This window comes from Rhinichthys klamathensis, unplaced genomic scaffold (genome assembly GCF_029890125.1).
Source record: "Rhinichthys klamathensis goyatoka isolate OS25496 unplaced genomic scaffold, OSU_Roscu_1.1 h1tg000706l_1, whole genome shotgun sequence".
NCBI lineage: Eukaryota > Metazoa > Chordata > Actinopteri > Cypriniformes > Leuciscidae > Rhinichthys > Rhinichthys klamathensis.
Genome location: NW_026607126.1, coordinates 191,104 through 218,133, shown reverse-complemented (window position 1 = coordinate 218,133; position 27,030 = coordinate 191,104). Strand labels below are relative to the sequence as shown.

Here is a 27,030-nt window from a genome sequence, read left to right as displayed (position 1 = left end):
GGAGAAAAAAAAAAGTGTAAAAATTATATCTGGGATTTTTGTTAGAGATATAAGGACTAGTTCACCCACAAATGATATATGTACTTTGCAAACAATACAATAAAAAATATTATGCAAATATATATTTATTAAAAAGATTGTTTATTTTATTTTTGGGTGAGCTGTTCCTTTAAGATGGTGTTTGAGTGTATATTTGTGCAAGGGCTAAACTGATTAGCATGCAATCGAAGCTAAGATTTCATGTGTGCGTGCCTTCAGCATGTTTTTGACCATGCCATTTGTAAGCTCACTCATGAATAATACCTTTCTAATTACCAGCTCCCACTACAAAGCGTAATTGACAAGAGAACGTAATCAAACTGAATATCCGTGCGAGGGCCCCTCTTTGCACTCTGGGGCCCTCCATCTTACATTGTTATTCACACAGAGACTGCGTTCATAAAGCAAACCGTGAACTGACAATAATTTAGTCCATTTAGCCTCCCTTTCACTGCCTAGTGCCTACCAAATAAATTTGCACCGATAAATCCAGAAATACAGATGGAAGAAAATTATATTTATTTTGCAGCACTCGGGTAATTCCATTGAACATCTTAAAAAGTCAAAAGTGGAAAAAAGTCAGTCAGTATGTTAAAATGTGTTTACTTTTCACCACTAAACAGCCATTTAGATACATACAGAGTATCTAAGTGCCTTCATAAAGATCCATTTGCTCTTTTGCAGCACTTCTAAAGATGGAAAATTGGTATTATTGTTAAATTTGAAGCACTTTGGGTCTTTGAAGACAAGGGGGCTTCACTTACTCGCAGTCTTTCTACAGACACAATAAGAGCAGCGCACGTCGACATCGACCACCCGTGGCAAGAGCTGATAATTCTTGGACCGGTAAACAGTGGAGTGTCCCAGTGGAGAGAGATTAAACAGCGAAAAACTGTATGAGAAGAGTGAGTACCACTTGGATAAATGAAGTAAACTCCAAACTGCAGTCGGCTTGATAGGAAAGAAGTGGAACTCGCTATACTATATCTAGGGATGCAACGATCATGATTTTGCAAATTTTTTTTACAAGCAAATTGGCCAATTCTGATACCGATCCCCCCCACCCCCTTTGTTTAAGCAAATGTATTTGTTGTCTATTTGCTCTATAACAAAACTGGCCTTAAAAAAATCTCTAGCCATTTGAAAATATAGGCAACCACTGCATTTTAATCACGATCCAAACAAAGATGCTACACACATGTAAGAGCATTTGTTTTTGATTTAAGTTAGATGGTACGGAGCCCCCCTAGTCCCACTTTGTCAAAAAAATTTATTATAACTAAGATAAGTAACTCGTGGCCTCAAGATAGTATCTCGTGGCCTCAAGATAGTATCTCGTGGCCTCAAGATAGTAACTCGTGGCTTCAAGATACTATCTCGTGACCTCTTGTGGCCACGAGTTACTATTTTGAGGCCACGAGATACTATCTTGAGGCCACGAGTTACTTATCTTGAGGCCACAAGATAGTTATAATACATTTTTTTGACAAAGTGGGACTAGGGGGGCTCCGTAAGATGGTATAATTTCAAGATTTAAAGCAAAAAAAGAATGGTATGACTTTAGATTTGTGAAATGATGCTACATAAAACATCTGCACAAAACAAAAACAGCAGAAGGTCTGAATGAAAATGCACTTTCACTCTCTGACAGTAGGTGGCGCTTATGGAACAGCAGCAATATAGCGATTTCTTGGTTACCGCTGTAAGCGCTTATAAACCCTACTTTAATAGGCATTATACAGAGGTAAGAGGAAAAGAAAATAGCATCAAAACTTTTCTGAAGACAGTCAGTTATAACCCCTCACCCCCAATTCAAAATTGATATTTTTCTTCCAATATTTCGAGCATTGCGAACAGTGAGCTTGTTGAGCTTGTTTCAGTATCTGCTAGCACGCCTCCTCTCCTCTTTGCGTCCTTCTTCAGCGTGTTCCATCTCTGGCCTGTGTTAACGTCCTGTTTACAGACTTTATAATATTTCCACACAAATGAAATTTGGGAAATTACTTCAATGCAGTTTGTTTGTAATACGTAATAGAGATCAGCCAAAATAAAACGAAAAACCGAAATTGTGGGTGATATTGATTTATTGCCGGCTCATCTCTAATATTATCCAAGTCAATCTTTCTTGCATTATCACATTGATCTGCCTCTCTTCTGTTTTCACCATCTGTTCTTGAGACATGGACAACTTTACTGTTGTCCATCACAAACGTAACATTTTAACTTCTTTATTTTTTAAAATGGCATTTCTTTATCACTTACTACCCCTAAAACATCCATTCTCGGTCCATCTGTTCTCAATAGTTCATGTAGATAAAAATTATGGGTGTCAATCAATAAAAAAAATCTAATGAATTAGATAATATGCTGATTAAATGAATCAAATGATTCATAACTGATTGTGTATGTAAATTTTTGCTCAGAAAAACCCCTGATTGAATATATTATTTTGACAGGTCAGCTAGAGTTATTGAAATTAACAAAGATATTACTTCGGCATGCAACTGCCCACTGCTGCATCACTTCTCTTTGATTTTCAGCTACTTACGCCAAAAAACTGTGTCAAGTTTAAATACGTTCAGCTTTAAAAAGCACAACTTAAAGGGGTCATATAATGCCATTTTTGTACAAGCTAATATGATTCTTTAGGGTCTAAATTAAAAGTTTGTAATATACTTTAATTAAAAATTCTCATTAGTATTGTAAGAAAACACTTATTTTACCTGGTCAAAAACAGCTCTGTTTTCAGCACGTCGTTTCATTGCATATGACTTTAAATGATCATGAGCTTTGCTGACTCCGCCCCTCTGTTCTATGCGTACACCAGAGCCGGCTCTGGCGTACACCGTTTGTAACACAATAACACAATAACCATAACGCGTTGTTCAGTATAAACGTGGGATTATGAATTATATTGAGAACGTCATACATAGAAAACATGCCGTAATGTACCCTAAGTGTAAACCTTAGACGCATTCATTGTGAAGCGTGCAGCTAGCGATTTGCAAAGATTAATATATTAATATAAAGTTTAATAAAACGTTACACTCACTTCCATTCTTCTGGAGATTCAGCAGGAACACGAATATCTCGTAGCAGCTACCGATCCATTTTTCATGAGCAGCTTCTTAGCAAATCCAGTTTTATACTGATCCTCGTCTATAAAGCAGTCTGGTGAGAAATGATTCGCGCAAACATGAAAGCATTGACGTTGCTCGTGGGGAATATTCCCTTCGAAAACAAACTCAGCCACTGTGTCTTCAGCGCTTCGGATTTAGGAACATTAAAATGACTGCTGTGTTCGTTATTACACCCAAGAACAGAACACCACAATCGCTTAGACGCCATTCTGCTCATAGACAGTGCTCCAGCATATCAACAATGACCGCGCCGGTCCGCGCAGACTATGATTGACAGCTCTCTCATGGAGCTGATCTCACCCGCGAGGGCGGGTCTGTGTTGAGACGCTCCTGTCAATCAACAATCGTGGGAGGGGCTTCCGAGCGTGTGACGTCACACGGTCGAACGGCTCGATTTGAGGCAGGGGAAAACATATAAGGAGATTAAAACAAAACCACTGGATGGATTTTTATCATTATATGATGGTTGTGTACAGACACTGCCAACACACATTTCAGTACAATCAACTTGTAAAAGTGCATGCACCATTATATGACCCCTTTAAAACACATACATTGTGTATTTTTCCTCCAACTGCACTGTCTAGTTGTTTAAAACTCAGGAATGAATTTTTTTTCCTGCTCTCATGAACTAAATTGTTAACCCTAACCTTAAACTTAACAACCCTAATTAAAATAAATATGAAATTAAAAAAAAACTTGATCAGGTATCCTTCCAAAACCAACACCAAATACTCTTTTCCCCATTCTTTTTTCACAAACCCCTACTGGTCCAGATTTGGACCCGAGAGCAGCACTCGGATAAGAGTGGTCTCCATGGTAACCTCCAGCCTGGAGCATCAGTGTTGAGTATTGCATTAAGGCCGTCGGTTCAGGAGTTTAGGGAGCTGGCAATTCATTCGACAGCAACAGGGACTACACTAGTGTGGGAGGTTAGACCCGTAATCCCTCCAAAGGAATACTACAGCTTCTGACAGCGAGGGACAGTGATGAGGGGAATAAACCGTGCCAACCACGCTTGAGCTGTGTATTGGAAATGGAGGGGGAGGGGGATTGGGCTGGAAGAGTGCAAAAACTTCACCAGTCACTTTACCCAAAGTTCACCGAATGCACCACAGACAAGAAGTGATATTACTTCATGGAGGGTCTAAACGACACCAACGTTAAAAAAATAAACTAAAAATAAACTACATTTTCTGGTCTTATCTGACCTGTTGGCTGGTTTAGGGTACTTTTTTTTTTTATAGGTCAGATTGGGAGACCAGCTTAAACCAGCAAACCAACGTTGGTTTGTTAAAGTCCCCCCGTGGTGAAAATCAAGCTTTTAATGTTGTTTATATGTGGTGTATTTAATATGCTTTAAGACAAACCATGTGTAAATTCATAAGTCAGCACCATTGCTGAGTGTTTTCTTTTTAAAACGGCAGTGAACCAAAAACACGGTTTGAAATCGCCACTGTTTCTTACGTCACAAACTACCTTGTAACCAATCACGTCAATGTGCGGGCGGGCTTTAGCATATCATTACCTATGCTGTGAAGCAGGGGTCTCAAGAGAAGCAAGGTTATCCCGGTGTATTTTTCTTTTGATATGAAAAATCGGGTACATTTAGCAATATAGCGAGTGAATTATGTTATCACAAACATTTTTCTTTTGTCAAATCAACTTAGATAATTCATGTGGTTCAGATAACATAATATTTTGAGTTTCTGTTGATTAAACCAATCTCTTTCATTGTATTAACTCCCAGGTTGCTTACTTTTTTTTAAGCAAAATCAACAATAATTTTTTACCGTGTAAAGTTGACACAGTGGATCAGGTTGTGTGATTGTGTGGAGGCGGGGCTAATTTGCGTATTCTAAATGAAGCAAGGGTGTAGAGTAACATTCAAGCTATTTTAAGGCATGACACACACACAAAAAAAAATCACAAAAAAAAAAACAAAAACATTTAAATATGTCATTTTGGTGATCAAAGATGATCTTACAGATATCCAAAACATACACAGAACAAACAGAGCAAGAGCAATACATAACTTTGGTGTTATGGTGATATTGATTATTGAGAGAAATGCCTTTACAGCTCATTGATTTAACTTCTCAGCAGCTATTAATCATGCACAAGAGATTTTACTTCCATCTGCATCTAAACTGTCATCAATCGTCTCTCTTAAGCTTGCTAAGCTCAACACTTAATTAGAACCTAAATGCTGGTCAACATCAGCCGGGAACTTCATCGATCATATCAGAAGAATTCTGCAGTCATTTCCACCTTGAAAGCTATGGAAGCTTAAGACCAATATAAACATTTAAAGCTGTTTACATTTTTTAATAAGCAAGGATATGTGAATTTATATGTTTAGCTTGTATGAAAATGGCATGTATAGTAAACATCTTCTGAAAGCTATTGTGTGCCTTTTGCCGTAATGGAAAAGATTATTAGACCGCACACATCAACACAAACCCATTAGGATTCCCACATATTTTGACTAATGAATTTCAATGACTTTTCCAGTTGTTTGTTATTACTAGACAAGGATTTTTAAATATCATTTTTATAGAGACTACACTCAAAAAGAGCAACTTGCTGATGAAATATTTTAGACAACTAAAAAAATTATTTTTATACATGCATAATATCCTGCCATTTCTAGGTTTCCATGACTGTGAAAGAGGCAACCCATGCACATACACTTAAAATGTACCCAGAATAAATAAATAATAATACATATATATATATATTTTTTTTTTTTGCATACCTTCATTGTCTTTAATTGTAAAGTTGGGGTTGGCAGGAACTCCTCCAGGAAAAGAGAAGGAAAATCCTTTTCCATTGGCAAAATCATCTTTATCCACAGCAGTGATCGTCTGAATGACCTGCCGTCAACAGAACAAAATCAGGAAAGACATCGGTGAGAAACACTTTCATGCTCATCTGGGATGGTTCGTGAGCTCTCTTAGCTTATCTTTAGCTTTCTTTGGTCTCTCTGTTGAAGGTGGTCTTGCTAGTTAAGATGCCTAAATTGCATGTATAGATTCCACCAGTATCACATGCGGGAAGCAGAAGTCTAATTCAGCAGGGTTCAGAAGCTCAGCTTATAGTTCTGCTTCACTCATTCTATTTTTCTCATTCTCTTTCTCTGATCTCAGAGTGAACTCAATGCTTTTGAAATCTCTGCTGGCATCTCAGCAGCTCCAGGAAGGTGAGTGCTTTGTGCATCAGAACCAGCAGTTTTGTTGGTCTGAGTTGTCCTGGCAACCCAATAGGCGTTTGATTCCTTGAGTGTGGTCCATTATGAGTTGCACATCCCTCTGCCGTACTCCCTGCAAAGAGCAAAACCTTCCAACTGAAGAGGTTCAGACCGAAGGAGACCTTAATTGGATCACTTCTCGCTGGTGTGAAAGCAGATAAAAGAACAACTTCACAATGAAATTTGTAAAGTGAATGCAGTAAATTACTGTAAATGTTTTTAGAATAATTTTGTTTTTCTATCAATGTCAGTATGTTGTTATTATTTAAAAAAAAAAAGTGAGACAAAAAGGTTTCCCAAACCAGGTAGTCCCGCACTAAATCCACACCATTGGTTGTCATTGTCATTTGTTTCACTATTATATAAATGATCCTTCAGAAATCATTCTAATATTTTGATTTGGAGTTCTTGTTATCATTGCTGAAAACAGTTGTGCTGCTTAATATGTTGGTGGAACACTAATAACCATTATTAATAATTAGACACAAATAATAACTGATAATAATTGAGCACCAATCAGTATATTAGAATGATATCTGGATGATCATGTGACATTGAAGAATACAAACACTTCTGCTTTGAAACCTGAGGAAACCTGCAGCAATTTCTCAAGTCCTAATTTCTCCTCTCTATCAAATGAAACTTGCAAAGTTCACTCAGAAAACTGTTTCACTTTATTTAAACAATTCATTTCTATTTAACACCACTGTATCAGGTTTCAGGTTTACCGGTAAATGTGATTGCTTCATGTTAAATTGACTTGAAACAGTTATTCGTTGACTTGATGTTTTCATTTTGAAATAACGTTTCAATCAAGTAACCCAATCAAACAGGACTTTCACTTCCCATCATGCTTTGCAAAAGGGTTGAATTGGGAGAGCAAATGTTGAAATAAAGTGCTATTTTATGTATTATTTTAGCAAGATGAGAAAATGGAGAGACTTGTTAATGTTTAATGTTCTATTTTGTCGGGTTTTAGAAGTTTCTGTTCTGTTAGTGGTTTTGTGGGTTACAGTTGTGGTGAAGTGTTGAGTTTGTGCTGGGACGTTGACCTGCTAACAAAAATTAAAATTGCTTTGATAATAAAGTAACCACCATGGTAGTGCTTTGGATGAAACCAGTATGTGTAGCAAAAAGCTATATTTAGTGTGTTGTGTAAAACACAGGACAAAACCAGAAGCATTACTTTCTGGGGTTCTATTATCTACATGTTCAGCCAAAGAACTTTTTTTTGGAGTGTATTAAGTATGGTTAAAATACTTCCTCCTATCCAGGCATATATGCAGACAACTGTAAGTAAACCATCTGTATGTTGATTTTGTCAAAAAATCTAAACTGGTGCTGTTTAAAACATTTCCCTGTTCTACTCAGCAACACCGTCTCAACCAATGATGTGAGTTTGGGGGTGGGGCGATCTACTTTTACAACCAATGGCAGATGGGGGAGGAGTTTGCGATAATCTTTATGTTGGTAAAGTCAGTTTGGTGATGCTAGTGGTGCAGAAAGAACACATTACACTTTTAAAACACATGAAAAGCGCACAGAAGCACTTTAATGTGTGTACTCCCGTAATGTAGTGTGGATCATTTTAGGAACTAAATGTGCTGTTTTATGTTGGGAACACAGGGGATATTAAAATGGGCTTGACCTCATCTGTCCTTTATTTTCTCTCACTCTCATCCCTCTCTTACTTTGGGCCACTGGTGAAAAACAGCATTTCAAAATTAAATGGAAAAGTGTGGGTAGGAAAATAGGAGTGCTTTAGTGAGTCAGAGCTGTCACGCTTTGTTGATCAGATTTTTATTCTCATTGAGAGATGATTAGCATTCCTATAACCCCCTTCCATTTTTCTATTTCAGCCCCTCTAAATATTCACGCTTTCTCTCTTTTCCACACCATTCATGGCAGGGGACTGTGGCGGTCCTTAAGGGAGTTTTCTGGGCAGGCTGATAATGTAAATCCATATTGATCAGACCCATAATATAATCTTTCAGATGACCAACTTAACATTTGTCAGTACAGTAACTGCTAGCATTTTGAATCACTGCACAAACAAATACAAAATGCATATTTGTGCATTACATGCATATAAATTATGCTCATTAGTAAATAATCTGATTAAAACAACAGTTAGTTTAATTGCTTTAACTGCTACGTTCATTTCGAATGCATTTTTGTGGACTGGGCCGCCACTGAAAAGAAATGATGTCAGAGAGAAAGTGAGAAAGAGAAACAGTTCGGCTGTTGTGGGACTTGCCTGTCCTGCTCTGGTGCTTTCACAGATGATGATCTCATCTTCTGTGTTGATCTTCGGAGGATTGTCGTTCACATCCAGAACCTGCACTGTAACGGGCACGTGGCTCTGAAGACTGGGATTGTCTGAAAACAAACGGAAACATTACAGCAGCATGTGTTAAATACATCGGCTTCTGTGAAAGAACATCCGAGTTAATGAAGATCCATCTATCCATTAAATCATTAACACATTCAATCATCAATCCATCCCTTTATTCATACATTCATTCCATCCATGGTGCATTTCAAATGAAAATCAAATCTTTCATGTGATAATTCCAATTCAGAAGAAATAAATTTGATAAAAATTTGGCAACACTTTAGTTTAGGGTCTAATTCTCACAGCATATTATTAGGGTATTGGCTGTTTATTAGTACTTATAAAGCACACAATGCCTTATTCTGCATTCCTAATCCTACACAATACCTAAACTTAACAACTACCTAACTATTAATAAGCAGTAATTAAAAGTTTATTGTGGCAAAAGTCATAGTTAATAGTTAGTTAATAGTGAGAATTGGACCCTAATCTAAAGTGTGGCAAATTGTTTATTTTCATTTTTTTTTTATAAAAAATGTATAATGTTTTTATGTTTTGAGTGACTTCTCATAAAGATAGTTCTTACAATATTAGCAGGTTCAAACACAGTCTAAATACTTTTTTTTCACATTGTTTGCATTGAATTTGATGGGAAATCTGCAGAAAACTATATTAAAATAACTATAAAAAAAAAAGGTCAAAATATTTTAAGGAGATCTGTGAATACTAAATTCTTCTTAGTAGCTGAAAGCATTATTAAAAATTAGCGAGCTATTTAATTAAACACACAAGGATCAGGGGATGTGTAAAACTTTATAAACAACAGTAGTTGCAATTACTTAAAAATCTGCCGGGTTCCATGTGGACATTAACGAACTAGAATATAGTATTGCTGAATAAAATTTAATTATATGTAATGGCAATGACTAATTCATATCTGATTAACAAACACAGGTTATGCAAATTCCTAGCCTTCTGTCTCAAAAGACAAATATCTAAACTGAAATCTCTTAAAGAAAGGTACATTTGCATGCACCCCTTGATCCCTGGGTGGGATTCGGCTAATTTTGTTTACAAATTGGCTAAATCATCTAATAGCAATTCTCAGAGTGAGTCGGACCCATACTGATTTAATTAATTTGAATCAAAACACTATAAATGCAAAAATGCTAAATTAACAAGACATTATAATGCTCCTAAATTAAAAACAGGTCCACAGCAAGGATGTAAAATATTCTGCACAATTATAGGTTGAGTAATTAACAAGATAAATTACATTCAGTTAGGATCTTTTGAATCTACTTAGCATCTTTTAGACTCACTTATCATAGTTTTTAATGAATAATAATGTTTTTTTTTTTTTAAACATACTTTTGTATTTTTTACCAAAGCGTGCATAGACAGACAGACAAATAGATAGATAGATAGAATTCAGTATTCATTTCAACCCATCTTTAGCTTCTCCCTCCCTTTCTTCTAGTCTTTCTCACGCTCCACCTCTTTCTCTTGTTCGTTACATATGAATAGTTATTTTATACTGTACATCATCTGCATGCGTTCTCTCCTCACTGCTGCTGTGTGAAGCATTTCATAGAGAATGCGAGGGAGTAACAGCCTATTAAAGTTTCTTGGGCTGGTGTTGTGCTCGGCGTGTGTAGTGTTTATTATTAGGTGACTTCATGCATGTGTTTCACAATGCTTTCTAGAAGAGGTGCCATGTTTCGACACCTAAACTTACTGCGTGCAGGATATCTACTCATTATAAAGAGGGAAAATGATCAAATGGTGGTGGTAGGCTTTTTTCTGATGAATAACACCTCGTTGTTCCCTCTATATATTTTCAGGAAGGTACTATGTTGGCGTATGGAGTTGATCATTAGGGAAATAAATACTAAAAAAGAGAGACCTTGCGTGAGATGTACGCCGTAGGATTTCAACTTCATGATCTCAATAATTTTTTTTTTAATAATTGTGTTTAAAAGGAGAAAATAGCACAGCAGTGACCACCTACTCCTCCCATTAAGCACTGTGAATGATGTAATCCAGTCAATTTACTTCCACATTCAAACTATTTTACCACATTGCACTATTGTTTTTAATTCAACAGTTTTAGATTGTATCTTTGTTTTTGATTTGTTCAGTGCTTCATGAGACAAGAAGTTTGTTCTCATATCAAATATGTTATATAATAGACATTACACAGTCTTGTACCTTTATCTTTTTTTTTTTTTTTATATTCAAATAGTTTTTTCTTCAAATCAATGTTTGTAATGTTGTGATTCATCTTAGAGCTGGTTGGTTTGGTTCTTATAGAAACTTATAGAACCAAACCAATAGACAAATTGTTATGTGAGCGTAGGCTGTTTAAAATCTGGCAAAAAAAGAGCCAGATCTATCAGTTTTATAACTCAGAATATTCATGCACCACAACTAAAAGTAGCTGATAAAATAGCATGATTTCTGTCATAGGCACCGCTACTGTTAAGTGAAATAAACATGCGTCTAATTGCTGAGGCGTCTTATAAGTGTACAGGCCAAGTGAGTTCCTCTCCTAGTCATACTCACTAACAAGCACTCTAACATCAATTCCCAGTTTCCCACCCACAGCGTGACCAGAAATTACCAATTCTCAGAACGAAGCCTTTACGACAAGCCATTGCCAGGGCAACAAACAACACACCATTAGTAAAAAAAAAAAAAAAAAAAAAAAAAAAAACTACTTTTACTCCCTTCAATGTATTTTTGATTGCATACAACAACACAAACACATCAAAATTACACCAGAAATTTGATTTTGTGTTGTGTCATTTTGCTTGCTTAATTTTCGGCATGTTTGCTTTGTATTTACTTAGGGTGTGTTCACACTTATAGTTCGGACCAAAGAAACAAAACAATTACATTTAGTCCTGGTCAGCTTAGTGTTCACGTTGGCATTTTAACACCGAACCTAAAGGCAGTGTAAAGATCACGAGTGAGAGTGATCTTCGAGTGAGAGAGAATCCATATTTGGATTACCATCAGACGGCACTCCACCACGGACTATACCACACATCCACAGACTCCATTCCCCATAATCCTTTGCTCAGACTAATCATCCATTATCACATTCACCTGTGTGTCATCTTGTTTACTCACCCTATATAAGCCTGGTTCTTTCTGTCATTCCCTGCAAAGTCTTGTTTAGTGTTTGTACTGCAATTCTGAGCGTTCTGTCTGTTTTTTCCCCGTGTTCATGGTTTTCTTGATTCTCTGCCTGTTCCCTCGGATTTCTCTCTTTGCCTCAGCCCTTAACTGCTATTGTTTAGATTGTTTGCTTGTGTATGACCATTGCCTGGATTTGGATTACGATTGTGGACAACCCTTTAAATAAACTGCATTTGGATCCTTAACCTTCTTGTCTCAGAGTAGTACGTGACAGACACGATATGTTCACAACCTGATTGGTCAGCTTTTTTTACGTGTATTTCGCGACGGAAACTTACGGAATATCCGAAACAATGCTGTGTTCTGGGCTAAATGCACTTGTTCTATGTGTGTAGCCGACATATGTTGGTATTTCGACCAGCTGAGAACTCGTGAAGATCTTATAAAATGTCCAAAGTAGTCAAAACACCGTCACACACACACAAACACAGATCTGCTGCGAGGAGACGCGGTTCTGACGCCTGTACTGAACTGTGATGGACAACATCACGACTATGAGAAAAAACAGTAAAGCTTGAGTATTCTGTCCTTTTTAATGGGTCTCATCTTGTGACATCATGTCCCGTTTTGGTTTTGTTTACATGTCTTTGGTCCGTGTTGCGTTCATATTTCATTCGAATCGCATCAGTGTTCTTTTGAAAGCGGATCGGGACTCATCTTTCAGGCGATCTCAGTCCGCGTGTTTGGTGTCACCAGGGTTCAGATGGCAGCGTTCACACTTATTCAAATGAACTGCACTAACAGAGCAATCGCACCAGAGTTTCTTTTAATCAAACCAAACATGCCAAGTGAGAACACACCCTTAGATTAATATTTTATTGCACTTTCATAGCTCAGAAGATTTGCCACGGGTAAAAAATAAATAAATAATAATTCCTTGAGGTAAATAAAAAGAAAAATTGTTCACAAACAGCAAGAATATAGAGTTCCATAGGATAGCTCAGATAATGCAGTCATAAAATATGTACCTTGAGTGCACTTTAAATCGCTTTGGATAAAAGTGTCTCTGCCAAATGTATAAGTGAATGAGAAATGTTGATGAACAAATCTGAGCACAGTTTGAGTCATAGTTAAGCTCTTTTCTGAGGCTCTAGTGGAGAAAAATGTTCATCTCTGAGCAGCGGACTTATGTAAAAGTCTCCATTTGATCTCATCACTGTCTAGGGAAAATAACCAATATATTAAAGTGATCTCATTTTTCATTCACATGCTGGAATATCATTATCATATAGAAGACTGAATGTGTGTCATTCGTGCAGGGTGTAAGGGTAATTACTGTGATAAAATCTACAGCAGAAGAGTCACGGGACTCCATTTATATTACTTCCAGTGATTTTAATCATCTCAGAGATTATACACTCCAAATAAGGTCCCTCTTCGGATTGTAAATATTACAATCTTTGCTTGTTTTTGATCTCTTGCATGAGTGGCTTTTTTAAAGGGATAGTTTTTTTTTTTTACAAAGCATCAAAAAGGGCATAAAAGCATCATAATAGAATCAGTGATCTATACGGTAAGTCTTACGAAAGCATTAGACAAGCTATGTGGAAGGAAAATCTTGACATTTATACTCCTTAACATGTTAACGAGTTCAAAATCTCTGAATGAATCCTTCTATTGATTCAGAACTTCTGGAACAAAAAAACTAAATCTGAAAGATTCAATTATAAATCAGACTGAACTGGTTCTCAAATTCAACTGAATCAATGATCTGGTCACAGCTGGTTAACAGCTCTGGAAGGGAAGTTTATGAGTACAACATCTCACATGTAGAGAATATAGTGCATAAGCCGCATGGACTCCCTTTTAATGATCTTCTACAGTGTTTCTGCTTCTGTTTTGAAGCTTGAAAGCTTTGGGCCTCATTCATTTTAATTGCATGGAGAGAACCAACAACCAGCAGTCTTTAGTTTTCTCCTTTCTCGGAAAAAAAGAAACTCATACGGGTTTGGAACAACATGAGGTTGAGTAAATAACTTTCATTTCTGAGCAAACAATTCCTTAAGTGGTTAGAGGTGTGATCTTTGATTATTAACAGACTTGCAGAGTTGATTTCACAGCAGCGAGCGGGCGAGCGATTTTTAAACGGCAGTGCGTTTCTCATGGGTGCACGAGGCGCTTATTGCAGAGACTTGTCTTGGAAAACTAATTTGCAAGTTATTAAAGTGACGAAGTTACACCAGCGTGGCGTCTGGTGGTACCCACCTTCCTCTGTTGCCATGACAGTGATGTTGTGCCAGGGCGTGTCCTCCTGGTCCAGGAGCTGAGTCGTTCTAATGACTCCACTGATGGATTCAATATCGAAATACACCTCTTTGTCTTCTCTGCGATCGATGAAATACCTAAATATAGAAGAGAGAGCATGAATACTGCATGAGCCTTTCCGTCTTTCACCCCTCCTCATCATAGCTGTGGCATTAATAGCAAAAACAGCTGGGATATGCATGATTATAAGAGAGATAGTATTGCTGTACATGGCTTGGTCGTGAAACCCTGACAATTTCACATGTGGCATGACTTACGGCAGGAATACTCGACAAAGCTCGGCCTAAAGAGCCATTTTAGTAATTTATATAATAATTATTTTATATTTTACTGAACAAAAGCTTATTTCAGAGTAATTATCCATCATGCCACCCAGCTCTATGACAGATCACTGTAGAAATACAGAGTGGAATATATAATGTGAAAAAACACAGTGACTTCATGGAAAGCTGAAAGGTAAAGATGGAACATTGTAAGAGGTTCATTAATTCAAAAGAATAATGCACTAAATACAAGAGTTCTTTTCACAGTTTCTAATTAAATTAGCTTACATTAGGTTTGTCGGACAAAATGGGCATTGTATTGAGCATTAATATTGTCTTAAAAATCTCATTTTGTTCATATGATTTCTCTAAATGATCGATCACCCTGGTAGACACCAAACAGGTCCTTTTCAGTGAGATTTATGAGTGGTTTTAGGTATATACGGAAATGTGTTTCAATATTCCAGTTAAAATGACACAGTGAATAAGAGCTATTTAGATAACAACAGACCTGGCAGAACCTAAATTATAAAAGGAAGAAGAAGAAAAAAAAAAACTAGAGGAGAAAATATGTGAGAAGAAGCATTAGTTGGACATAATTAACAAATCCTCAAGTGACATGCTTGGTAGAGACTCTCAAAAGACTGTCAGAATCTCTTTCCAAGTATGAATGTGAAATTAAACCACATTTGCATTTCCTGAGGAAAATACCAGAGTGTGCAAGGCAGCCGAAAATTAGTGTTAACATTTTATGTAAGCTTATAATTCTAGTTTTGGTTCAGGATAGTTCGTTTTTTACTTTGCTTCTGCTTTTATATAATAAAATATAATATATAATAGGGGTGTAACGGTACACAGAAGTCACTGTTCGGTACATACATCGGTTTTAGGGTCACGGGTCGAAGTTACATGCGCCCGCGCCAGACAAGTAGTTTGTTGAGGGTTGGTTTGTAAAGAAGGACTACACGTCTGCGCACATTTATATTCAAAGCGCATACCTATAGACTAAACGCGTGATGCGCATGTGCACACCGTTTGCATTTTCGTGGGTTTGCGCAGACTGAGATAACCTTTTTTTTCAAAAATTTTCAAGGCTTGCACCTTGGAATCTATTTCAGGGTTTGCGTTCTCGAGCCACCAGGCCTAAAGTTAAGGTAATAATAACTAATGATCTTTGCAACGGAAGTGAATCAATCAATCAAAACTGTAACTTTAGCTGGACAATAACTTTATTTCTAGAGCTGCTGTAAAGCCAAAACAATCTCTGTTACTGTACTTTCCCATTATCACTGTAAAGCTGCTTTGAAACAATTGATATTGTTAAAAGTGCTATTTAAAAGAAGGTGCTTCGACTTGACTTGGCCACACAACATTCCTTTGCTTGCCGAAAAAAAGACATGCTTAAGTGCTCTAAAAAATATTTCTGTTTAGCTTTTATCATGTTAACTTGGAAGAAATATTTGAAACACAAAGATGTCTCTGCAAAACACGAAACCTCATCCCAAAATCTCTGTTAATTCAATACCAGGGTGTCCATTGTGAAGAATATGCCTTTAAAAACCATTTTCACTCCAGCATCTCATGAGACAAATGCTATACAAGATATATGATAATGATCAGATGCATCATTATAATGGTTAGGAGCAAAACTAAGGAGATAACAGTGACCTTGCTTATTTTTCCATAAAGCTAATGCTGATTCTCTTCAATGCCATCTTATTTTTATGCTAATGGGTACATACTGCAGTATAAATTCTTGTACGGGAATGAAATGCTGTTTTTTTTTATGGGAAATGCAGATTAAAATCGGAAGAGCAGAAACGCAATAAATGGACTGAAAAAAAAACTAAATGTGCTATCCTTCAACACAGACTAAAAAAAAGAGAGATCAGGGATTATTTATGAGACTTTTCTCTTGTTTTCTCTTATGTATGTTATTTATCTATTTATCACAGCGATAAATGCTGATGTAAAAGCCGTTCATGTGAAACCGACGATCTCACTCACATCAACCAATGAGAATCCCAGCATTTGCGTGACCGTGAGAGTTATGGCCCCTCCGTCACGCATGGACTGTGAAGGTTCATTCAAAGATGGCTTGAAAACACACATCCTCAACCCACTAGTAGAGAGAGATGCTAATAGACCATACAGGTCATATCTCATTACCACAAGAAAATGTGCACTGTCCTTGACTGCATGAGACATGAGAGAAAAATAACAATAAGGATTTTACACTTTATGCATTTTACTGCCGGTGAAAGGAGCATTCTGACATTTTATTTTTCATTCCATTGTTCACTGGCGTGTCATTCAAATTGTTATTTTCTCCATGTTCTGTAGACTATGATGTGCACAATCTTTAATATTAAGAATACTCCATTTATTTTGTTTACTAAAATTTCTTACACACATAATATGATTCTTCTGGTCTTTATACGTTAGGTTATCATGTTGCATTCTTATTTTTTTTCATAAATCATTACTGTTGGTCACCCTTTACGTCTGTCTGTGGGTTTTGCCAATATTAAACCAATGAAAAGTATTAAAACGAGCTTGTGACTAATCCTTGCAAGTCCATTGGATCCTCACACATTTTGGACCATCTCTGCTTGTTTGCAATGCAAGGATAATTAAAGAACTAGTTGTTTGAATAAGTACAGTGTTTTCTTTATTCAGAAACACTATATATATATATATATATATAAAGGCTGACGTTTTATGTATTCGAGGAGCAGAGAAGAGTGTCTTATCTAACATTTGTCGTCGAAGTCATAGTCAGTACTATGCGTAGCACTTCACCCTTAATAACATGAGATTTTGGCCACATTAGATAAAAAAAAAAACTAAAAGAAAAACTGAGCACCTACATAGCTACAATAAATTGAATAACCTTTAAGCTGATGAAAACGTAATGCAATGCACTACTTACTGCCTCAGATGTGGCGTTCTAATGATAAAGAAAACACATGTCTGATATTCACTGGTCAAAAACTTTGTAACATATATTTAGATTTGGTAAAATGTTAATAATATAATGATACACACAAGTGTCTGATCATATATAAAGTCACAATTGTTTAATTAAACAGTGTTTAATTGTAAAACAGTAATAATTTCCATTTCCTGAAAAAATAAGCAGTTTTGGATGTATAAGGTTTCTGGTCATCCGTGACGATATTTCAAATTGCTTATGTTTAGTAATTAATCCAAGGTAGGTAGATTTTCATATTACTCATACGCATTTGTAAACCCAGGGTTAATATTATTATTTGCATATTTACATAGCATTGATCAGTCAAGCACAGAGCCAGCATCGACGTTTTAGTAACTGCCTTTGTGCCATTTCAAAACAGCCTTGTCAATAGATGACTCTATATCTGAATATATTCAATACAATATTTTTAGAATTGTGAGTGAATATTGTGTTAAAATATTTTAATTATTATTTTATTTATTATACATTATATATATATATATATATATAAAATGTGAATTAATAAATATAAATAATGCACAATATAAAAATACTGGAAATATATCACTTTATTTATAGTGCCACAATATATTGATAATGTGTTTACCAGAAACACTGAATTCCACTGGCTTCTTTAGGCAAGCAGCATGATATCAGTGCACACCTCTCTTTCATTAAAGTGTGTGGAGGTAATTGAGCTTTTGGCAGCAGTGTTTTACTAACATGCTAACATGGGGTGCCTTAACTGCTCCAATTAGCGTTATCCTCCATAAAAAAAAAAAAAAAAAGAAAGAGAAAGAGAGAGAGAGAGAGAGAGAGAGAGGGAGAGGGTAAAAGATCTTTGTATGTCATATCAACTCAATGTCATCCTATTAAATTCGACCTTTACAGATAGATGTGAGAAATGGGAGGGCAGAACAGAGTGAGTGAGTGAGAGAGAGAGAGAGAGAGAGAGAGAGAGAGAGAGAGAGAGAGAGAGAGAGAGAGAGAGAGAGAGAGAGAGAGAGAGAGAGAGAGAGAGAGAGAGAGAGAGAGAGAGAAAAAAATTATTATTTATTATTTTGCTATAGCATTGCATTTGAGCATGCTATAATTAATTTGATTTACTAAAATCTTGTGTTTTGTTAGCATATTGCTGGCGATTTACTATGCATTGCACTAATAGTTGCAAATGCAAATAATTGCACATATACTAACTTTTTTGATAATATTAATTTAATAAGAATACCCATCTTAATATTAATATTTATAAGAATATTTAATGTTAGTATTTGGCTGACTAAATATGTAGTTATATATATATATATATATATATATATATATATATATATATATATATATATAAATAAAATAATAATACAAATATTATTATATTAATAATAATGAATCACAATAGTCGTCTAATCGACTATACATCAGGACAATACATCAATGTGTGACATTATGGCCTGCGTATAATTGTATTACCGGTCGGAGTGTTATTTTAACCCTTCACATCTTCTTACCTGACAGGGCTGTTTTTGCTGTCTGGGTCTCTCGCTGTGACGGCTCCCACTTCACTTCCAACCTTTGCGTTCTCGTACACCTCCAAAATGTAATAATCCAGTGAGAAAACCGGCGGCTCATCCACGTCTCCGACTGTGATCTTGAGCGTGGCATCATCTTTGAATGAGCCCAGATAGGACAAGCGTGGGTCCAGGTGTGTGTTCTCTGCAGCGATGTGAAGGCTGTACTGCTTCTTCTTTTCATAATTCAGTTGCTGAGAAGAGAAAACAGGAAACTTAGGGTGTGTTCACATTTAAATGTGTGTTTTAAATGTGTTCACAACGGGTTCATTTAAATAAGTGTGAACGCTGCCATCTGAACCCTGGTGCGCACCAAACAGGTGAAGTGAGAAAGATGGGTCTCGGTCCGCTTTCAAACGAACTCTGGTGCGGTTAGACTAAAATATAAACGGAACAAAGACAAGACGTGATGTCACCAGATGCGACCCTCAAAAATGACAGAATGCTTAAGAATACTTGTTTTGTTGTCCATCACAGTTCAGTACTGGCGTCAGAAATGCCGTCTCCTCACAGCAGATCTTCGTTTGTGTGTGACGGATGGATTCCCACCGCTGTTTTGAATCCTTTACACATTTTATAAGATCTTCACGAGTTGTCAGCTCCATCATATACCATCATATGTAGCTACGCACATACAGCGAGCGCATTTAGCCCAGCACACAGCATTGTTTTGGATGTATGGTAAGTTCCTTCGCAAAATCTAAAAAGCCTTTCTTTTTCTTTTGTATCATTAAGTTTGGTCTCAAAAATAGACAGTGTGAACGCTAACCGAACAAGGTCTAATTGTATCATTTTCTTTTTTGGTCCGGACCAAAAGAACCAAGAGAACCGAACTACAAGTGAACTGGATTACAGATATACACAATATTTTGCTTTCAGTCAGTCAGTTTTAGCCACTTTCTTGGTGCCTTCTAGCAGTTTCAAGTACTCCAAAAAGGTATGAACTGAGATTATATTGAGGTCAGTCTTTCTGCTTCCGGAGCGCAGAAGCTAAATCGCTCTCTAGATGGGGTCACGTCTGTAAACGCCAGGAAACCTGCCCGACCTTCACTGCCCGTCTCGTCGGGCAGATCTGGCAGGCATTTATTTACAAGATTGGCTTTAGGAAAACTCAGTATTCACTGGATTCACAGCTCTCCTGACCCCCAGGACTGAGTGTGGAATTGAAGAAGCTCGGAATACAGAAAAGAGACCATTAATGAGCATCTGAGCCATGAAGATTGCCAGACGTCTGCTTGACCCAGTCAGGATGGATAGATGATGTATATTTGTCAGTGTATCCTTGTAATTTCAGTGTCTGCAGCTTCAGATTTGGCGCTATTTTGACAACATCTTGACTGGTTTAATTATACCATCCTTTTTCGTTCTTTTGTTGAAGACAAACACTCAAGTGAAAAGTGTGAAAAACCATATTGCAATCTGGATGTTATTCAAATGTCGAACTTGCTAATGCGGATTCATGCATGACTGCAACTTTTTCCCTTAGATTTTTGTATTTTAGCTCTTAGTCATGTCTCTGTTGGCTCGGCAGTCTAAATAAAGAGACATTCACTACAATGATAATATAAACTACATTTTCTACTCTCTAGATATGGTTCATGTCCTTCCACAAAAAAAGCTTTTTACATAATTTGAGGTGTTGCAGAAATGACACTGCGGTGGAAATGTTCGTTACTTTTGGACATAAATCTCCTGTGATGCATTTATATTCACTGGTGAACAATGTTAGTCAAGTATTTTATCAGAGTTCATTTTCTAAAAGCCCACCAGCCCAAAAGTGTTCATACAGTTGCTTATTAATAAGGGTTTAGAAAACCCTCAAACCCTAATATGAGCAATAATAGTCATGAGTAAACACCAGTGAAAATGACAGCAATACCTTTCTCAGCGTGATAACACCCTCTCTAGTGTCTTTGTCTGTGGAGATGGAGAACATTCCGGCTCCCTCAGGGTTCAGGATGCTGTATTTGATCTCTGCATTGATTCCGATGTCCTCATCGTTGGCTTTGATCTTCCCCACTGGCTTCCCCACCTGTGCCGACTCTGGGACAAACACCTGGTAATTCTCTGCAGACACACACAAAAGCCCGCATGGTGGTTTGTTCGATTGGCTGCATGTTATTTTGAAGCATATCTATCATGATGCCTCTTTCCGACTATGCCTCCAAACAAGCCCCATTGAGCTATTCTAGAAGTATTTCAACATCGCTGTCATGCCCCATAAACAACCACAGCCACATTCCCAAACCACCTGATTACAAAAGCTAAATGCAACGACATGTCTCACTTTTTCGACGGCCATAGTTCCAGATGTATTTTGGGGATTTCAAACTATCACAACATTACAAACTTTGATCCATGGTAACAGCAACTTCTCTGATTGGTGGATCTTAATGAGGTGGACTCATTTAAAAGACTTCTGGCTTCTACAAAATCATATTATACTGTGCTATAGCTTAATATTGGAACTCATAGTCTGTCTTAAAAGGTTTATACATTATCCTTAAAAACATATTCTTTCTAGGGAGGAAATTAATGGTATTTTTTTTTACTTCCAGAACCCTGCTGTTGTGCTGTGTTTCTGAGGATAAAAATAAGACAACAAAAACTCAAGATCCAAGACTCATAATTGGATGCTTACACAATAAAACACAGTGTCCCTGTCTCTATTCTCTTCATGCTAATTAATGATAAAAAATTGCACTGCAATGCACAATTTATATGAGTCATCTGATAGTGAGATTGCATCTACAGTATATTAGGTATATTTCCTTCTATTCCACCTAATTATATAGTATCCATAAGACACCCATGAGAAAACAGTTTTCTTGTGCATGTCTGAGAAAAAAAAACTACTGTGATAGAGAGAGAGAAAAGTGCATTACAACAGCCTACTGTATGGTTAAACTTTAAACAGTAATGAGGATATTTCTAGAAGATGAAGAATCTGAGAAAATCCAGGTCAAGCTGTATCACTTCTTTTGACAAGATCTAAAGCATAATAATCAAGAAGTCCTTCAATGTCTCACATATTTGTTTAAGAGACTTCAGTCCGGATGAAGTGTTCAGGAGCGAAAATTCAGCAACAGCTCTGTTCCAAAAGCTAGTCAGTTGCCTACAGATTTGAAAGGTTGCATCTTAAGTCACATAGAGTGCAACAGTCGGGTTCCGGATATAGAAATATATTTTTAATGATAATTTATAAACTTTTAAAGACAGCCTTACTGTGAGCTATGAGGCAGTTAATCGATCGCATTTGCTTCTGTTGAAGCCGTTAGCCCCTGCATTATTTTAACTTAGTATTAAAATAATCGTGTTTAACAGCAGGATTTGTGGTGAAAAACTATTACCCATGATGCTGTACAGAAAGTTCCACCAATCAGTGTTGAAACAAGCAAAACATACCAAAAGATCTTGTTAGCTCCGCTCACTCACATGAAGCACCCCAAATTACACAATAGAGTCGGTCTTCCTACGCTCTCAAAATACTTAAATATTTGAATATATATACACATTTTTCAATAAACAATATTGAAATAATATTATACTATATAAAATTATAATAAACCTTCATGTGATTTAAGTACATTAAATACACAGTCCTTTCTGTACAGTCTTGTACATTTGTCTTTTTGTCTGATTTTCAAATACTTTTTTGCTTTAGATCAAAGTTTGTAATGTTATGATCCACCTCGTGTAGCTGATTGACTTGGCTCATGGCTTATAACGCTTTAACACATATTTTTTTTATATCCCTATGGGAGAAATGAATGAAAAAAAAAATACTTCAAGAACCAAAGCCTTTGGAAGTGTGGGCAGTTAGACCCTAACCTGCACTCTATAGAAACCCATAAGTGACAGATTTGGAATGCTGTATATGAGTCATCTGATAGTTTAGGCAGCAATGCTGTGCATTATATGACCAGCGCTCTGTGAAGAGTCTTATAATACTGCCCCATAGGTTGCTCACTAGGTCTTTGAACCAAAATCTACTGATGTCCTTCTACAGCAATATGTTGCCACTGTATTTGGTTTTCACAGTGGCTAACATTACTCACTCTGAGGGAACTTTGGTGGGTTGTCGTTGATGTCAGTTAGCGTGATGTTGACCGTGGTGGAGCCCGACAGCCCTCCAACCTGCCCTGCCATGTCTTTGGCTTGAATCACCACTGAGTAATGTTCTCTTGCCTCTCGATCCATTTCTGCCAAGGCTGTTCTGATGATACCTGCAAAATGTACACAAACATATGGCGGCTTACACACATAAATAGTATAAATGCAAGGGTTAATAAGTGTTAAGCCAAAAGCAAATTTTCACAGAATTCTTTTCCTTAAATGTGTGTTTAATTTCTAAACTTGATTGCATTCTCACTTACACAGATGATCATCTCACACAGCGTTCATTTTTGGTAAAAATGTTTCAGGGAAAATTACGTACGCGTGAACAATTATACATTGATGATTCATATTTATAATTCTTGGATTAATCTAGTTGTGTATAATTAGACGCAGAGGTAATGCTGTGTGCAGTGTGACATTTTGTAAGACTTGTTAAAATAAAACGCTCTTGTGTCTGGAAGGTCTTTTCTCTGCCAAGGTCAGTTTCTGTACACCTTTCACTATCATTCAAATGACATCAAAACCTTGAAGTATTGGTGAACTGAACCGTAGTCTACAATCATACATAACTCAACAATGACATACACAGACACAAATGGACTCACAGAATACTGAGTGCTAGATATGGACAATTTTGTTGATTCTGTGGTAATATTTTCACTGCAGTGTTTGGTTGCTAAGTAGGGTTGGGTATCGTTTGGTTTTTTTTCCGATACCGTTGCCAAAACGATACTTTTAAATGGTACCAGTGCCTAAACGGTTCCTGAACCCATACTTAAAAAAAAAAGAAAAAAAAAGAGCGCCTCAAAACGATGGTTAATGACATTAAATAACAAACTAAAAATCTACTCAAAAATTTGATTTAATACAATGCATTGTGTACATATATGTTTTTACATTGTACTTATATTAAAAAAAAAAATACCTGCATGCATTTGCAACTGTTGGTAATTTCTGTAATTACATCTATAATTACGCCTTACACCTACTCATACCACCAAACCTACCCCTATCCTTACCCGTATCACACCTCAATAGCAGCAACAGTTTTGTGCAATACAATATGAACACAATAAGTACATTGTACTTACTTTTTTTGATGCAACAGTTGAGATTTCAGTAAAATTTTAAGCTTTACTGATCAATGTTACCTCAGTATAACAAATACTTTTTTTTCACCTTGTACACAATACATATGCAATGGCAAAAATGGTTAATAATAAAAGGAATGACTTCAAATAAATCAATACAAAGCCTTTTCATAGTAACTGCTTGCTGGCAAACATTTTGAAATGTTGTTCTGGCATTTTGGTGCAGAATGTGGAGGACACGCATATTGCTCTAGAGAACTGCGCTCAGAATTTTTTTTTTTTCACCCATCAAAAAATATGATTCACGTTTTGTTTTTGCATTTAGAGTCACATAAATTATTTGTATGTAATGAGGAATTTCTTAAATGTGTTTGCTGCCCAGAAGCAATATTATGCCACAGTGGAATTGATATGATGCTTCCACTATAGAGAATATTGCAATTATCAGCTCTCATTCACTAAACGTTTTCATGAACAAATCATGATTCACCAGTAACTTTCTTTCTTATATGTATTCTAAATGTACGAAAAAATTTAGGAACAACTGACATCCCTCACATGCAAAAATCATATATTCTTCTTTATAAACATGTTAAGATATAGATGTAAAAGAGTAAGTGAAGGTGCATAAAGATGCAGATTAGAGTTTGTACAGCTGGCTAATCAGAGGACTGTAATCTGGGTCTGTTTTAAAGTTTTTTTATTGCGTTTGAACTTGTTTTGAGGTTGGCACACTTGGCATTGCTCGAGGATCTTGCTGCGCGTGCTTTCAGGCAGAAGCGAGTCGTTAGAGAGCATCATGTTCGCTGAGAGTACAAAGAACGAAAGGAAAGGGTCTGCGGAAAGCCCTTATATGGACATGGTTTGGCTGCGTTTTATGCAAATTACTTATCTCATGCAAATTACTTCTCAAACACATGGTCGCTCATTCAGAATACTCCAAATTCATTAAGGTCCGAATGAGGTTGAGAACAAATTCATGTGCGTATGCATGTGTTGTGAATTAGACGAAAATTTTTCATGAGAAGAATACATTTTTCCTGTGCGTAAAAACACGAAAAATCCATGATTAGTGGATGAGACCTAATGTTTTTATTGACATTTTTTCTACATTGTCCATTATTGAAGTACATACTTTTTCGAACATTTTCTTAACATTTAAGTGAAATTTAAGTCAAAAGTAAATCCAGGAACCAATCCACTGACTCACCCTGAGAGACCCTCACACCAGTTCAAACACGTCTCTGAATCACTACCGCCTCACACAATATATCACACAATGACTGTCAGTTCCTTTGTGTCTCAAAATGTCTTTCTTTCTCTCACTCAAATCTCCCTCCCTCTCCTTCTCACCTTTTGACTTGAAGTCCGCAGCGATGATCAAACCCGCAGTCAGATGGAAATCACACAAAAGCCATTGCTGGAAAATCCACAACTATATATTTGTAGGTAGGCATGAGAGGCAAATAATTTCATATAGTTCCTGTGTCATCACAATCACTTTCCATTATTTTAGTCTTTTTTTTGTTCAATTCCATTGACAAAAGCCAGTTCCTACTGACATAATCTTCCAGAAAGTGACAATTTCAGAGGGAAAACAACAGCACCAAAATCAATGGATTTGATGGGTTACTGATATCTTGGATGGCTTGGACATCGTGGATGATTCTGCTTTATCTTGTGTATACATATGACCCTTCTTCCTTAATAAACTTGAGAATGTTATGGCATTACACTGTATCTGCTTGATCATCCTCCCGAGATCTCCTGCCATCACAGAGGTTGAGACGCCTGTTTCCAGCTGATGACTGATAGCCTCGAGGCTGCCGGCAGAGAGTCTACATGAACATTAATCTAACAGATCTGGGGGCTCGTCCGGGATATTCACAATTCTGTGACGTTTTGTGTTTTTCAATCAAAAACGCTCCAACCTGTTTGATCAAATCAAATCAAAAATGTCTATTTTATTAGAATAATATAACATTTTATTAATAAATAAATAAAGCTATTACTTAGAGAGGGAATGACAGTTGACTTATATATAGACTGTTGAAAAGTTTGGGGGTGGTAAGATTTGACATTTTTGAAAGAAGTCTCTTATACTCCTCACCAAGGCTGCATTTCAAAAATACAGTAAAAACTGTTATATTGTGAAATATTATTCAGATTTAAAACAACCGTTTTCTACATTAACATATCTTAAAATGTAAATGATTGTTGTTGTGGTAAAGCTGAAATACTCCAGTCTTCAGTGTTGCATGATCCTTCAGAAATCATTGTAATATGCTGAATTGATGCTCAAGAAACATTTCTTATTATTATCAATGTTGCAATTTTCTTCTGTGATTACATGCCGACACCCACAGAAACTTCTCCAGACGGGCAAAGTATCTTCAGAATGTTAGATTTTATTTGTGTAAGATTTGAGGGATGTTCAGTCAAGGAGGAACGGCAGGAACGATCGCTCTTTACAAAATGAAAGTGTTATCAGACAATCCAATCCTGCTTTATATTTGCTTGAAAACAATAGGCGTAGGTAGCCCGCGGCTTCCTCTGATAGAAGGGTTCAACTGACACACAGTCAATACACACAAGCCATTAAAGAACAGATTACAGACTCATGAATAAACAGACTGGGTGTTTGAGTCATGCTCCAGAGCGACTCTAAACAGGAATTCAGCACGCCGTTTGCATCCCCATAATTGACTGATTCATTTTTCACTTTAATTTATGAAGTGCAAACAGAGAGAAAATATTGATTTGTCATTATTACACTGAAAAG

At 36.6% G+C, this 27,030-nt stretch overlaps 1 protein-coding gene across 1 annotated transcript in view; it reads right to left on the bottom strand.

Annotated features, from left to right (window-relative positions):
- Positions 1–27,030, bottom strand: part of LOC130076892 (cadherin-18) — a 115,318-nt gene that overhangs the window by 17,466 nt on the left and 70,822 nt on the right. The window contains exons 5-10 of the mRNA XM_056242189.1: positions 23,097–23,264; positions 20,918–21,105; positions 18,979–19,232; positions 14,174–14,310; positions 8,687–8,808; positions 5,938–6,055 (exon numbers count right to left, since the gene is read on the bottom strand). Coding sequence (XP_056098164.1) covers positions 5,938–6,055; positions 8,687–8,808; positions 14,174–14,310; positions 18,979–19,232; positions 20,918–21,105; positions 23,097–23,264 — 987 coding nt within the window. The remainder of the gene's footprint in view (positions 1–5,937; positions 6,056–8,686; positions 8,809–14,173; positions 14,311–18,978; positions 19,233–20,917; positions 21,106–23,096; positions 23,265–27,030) is intronic.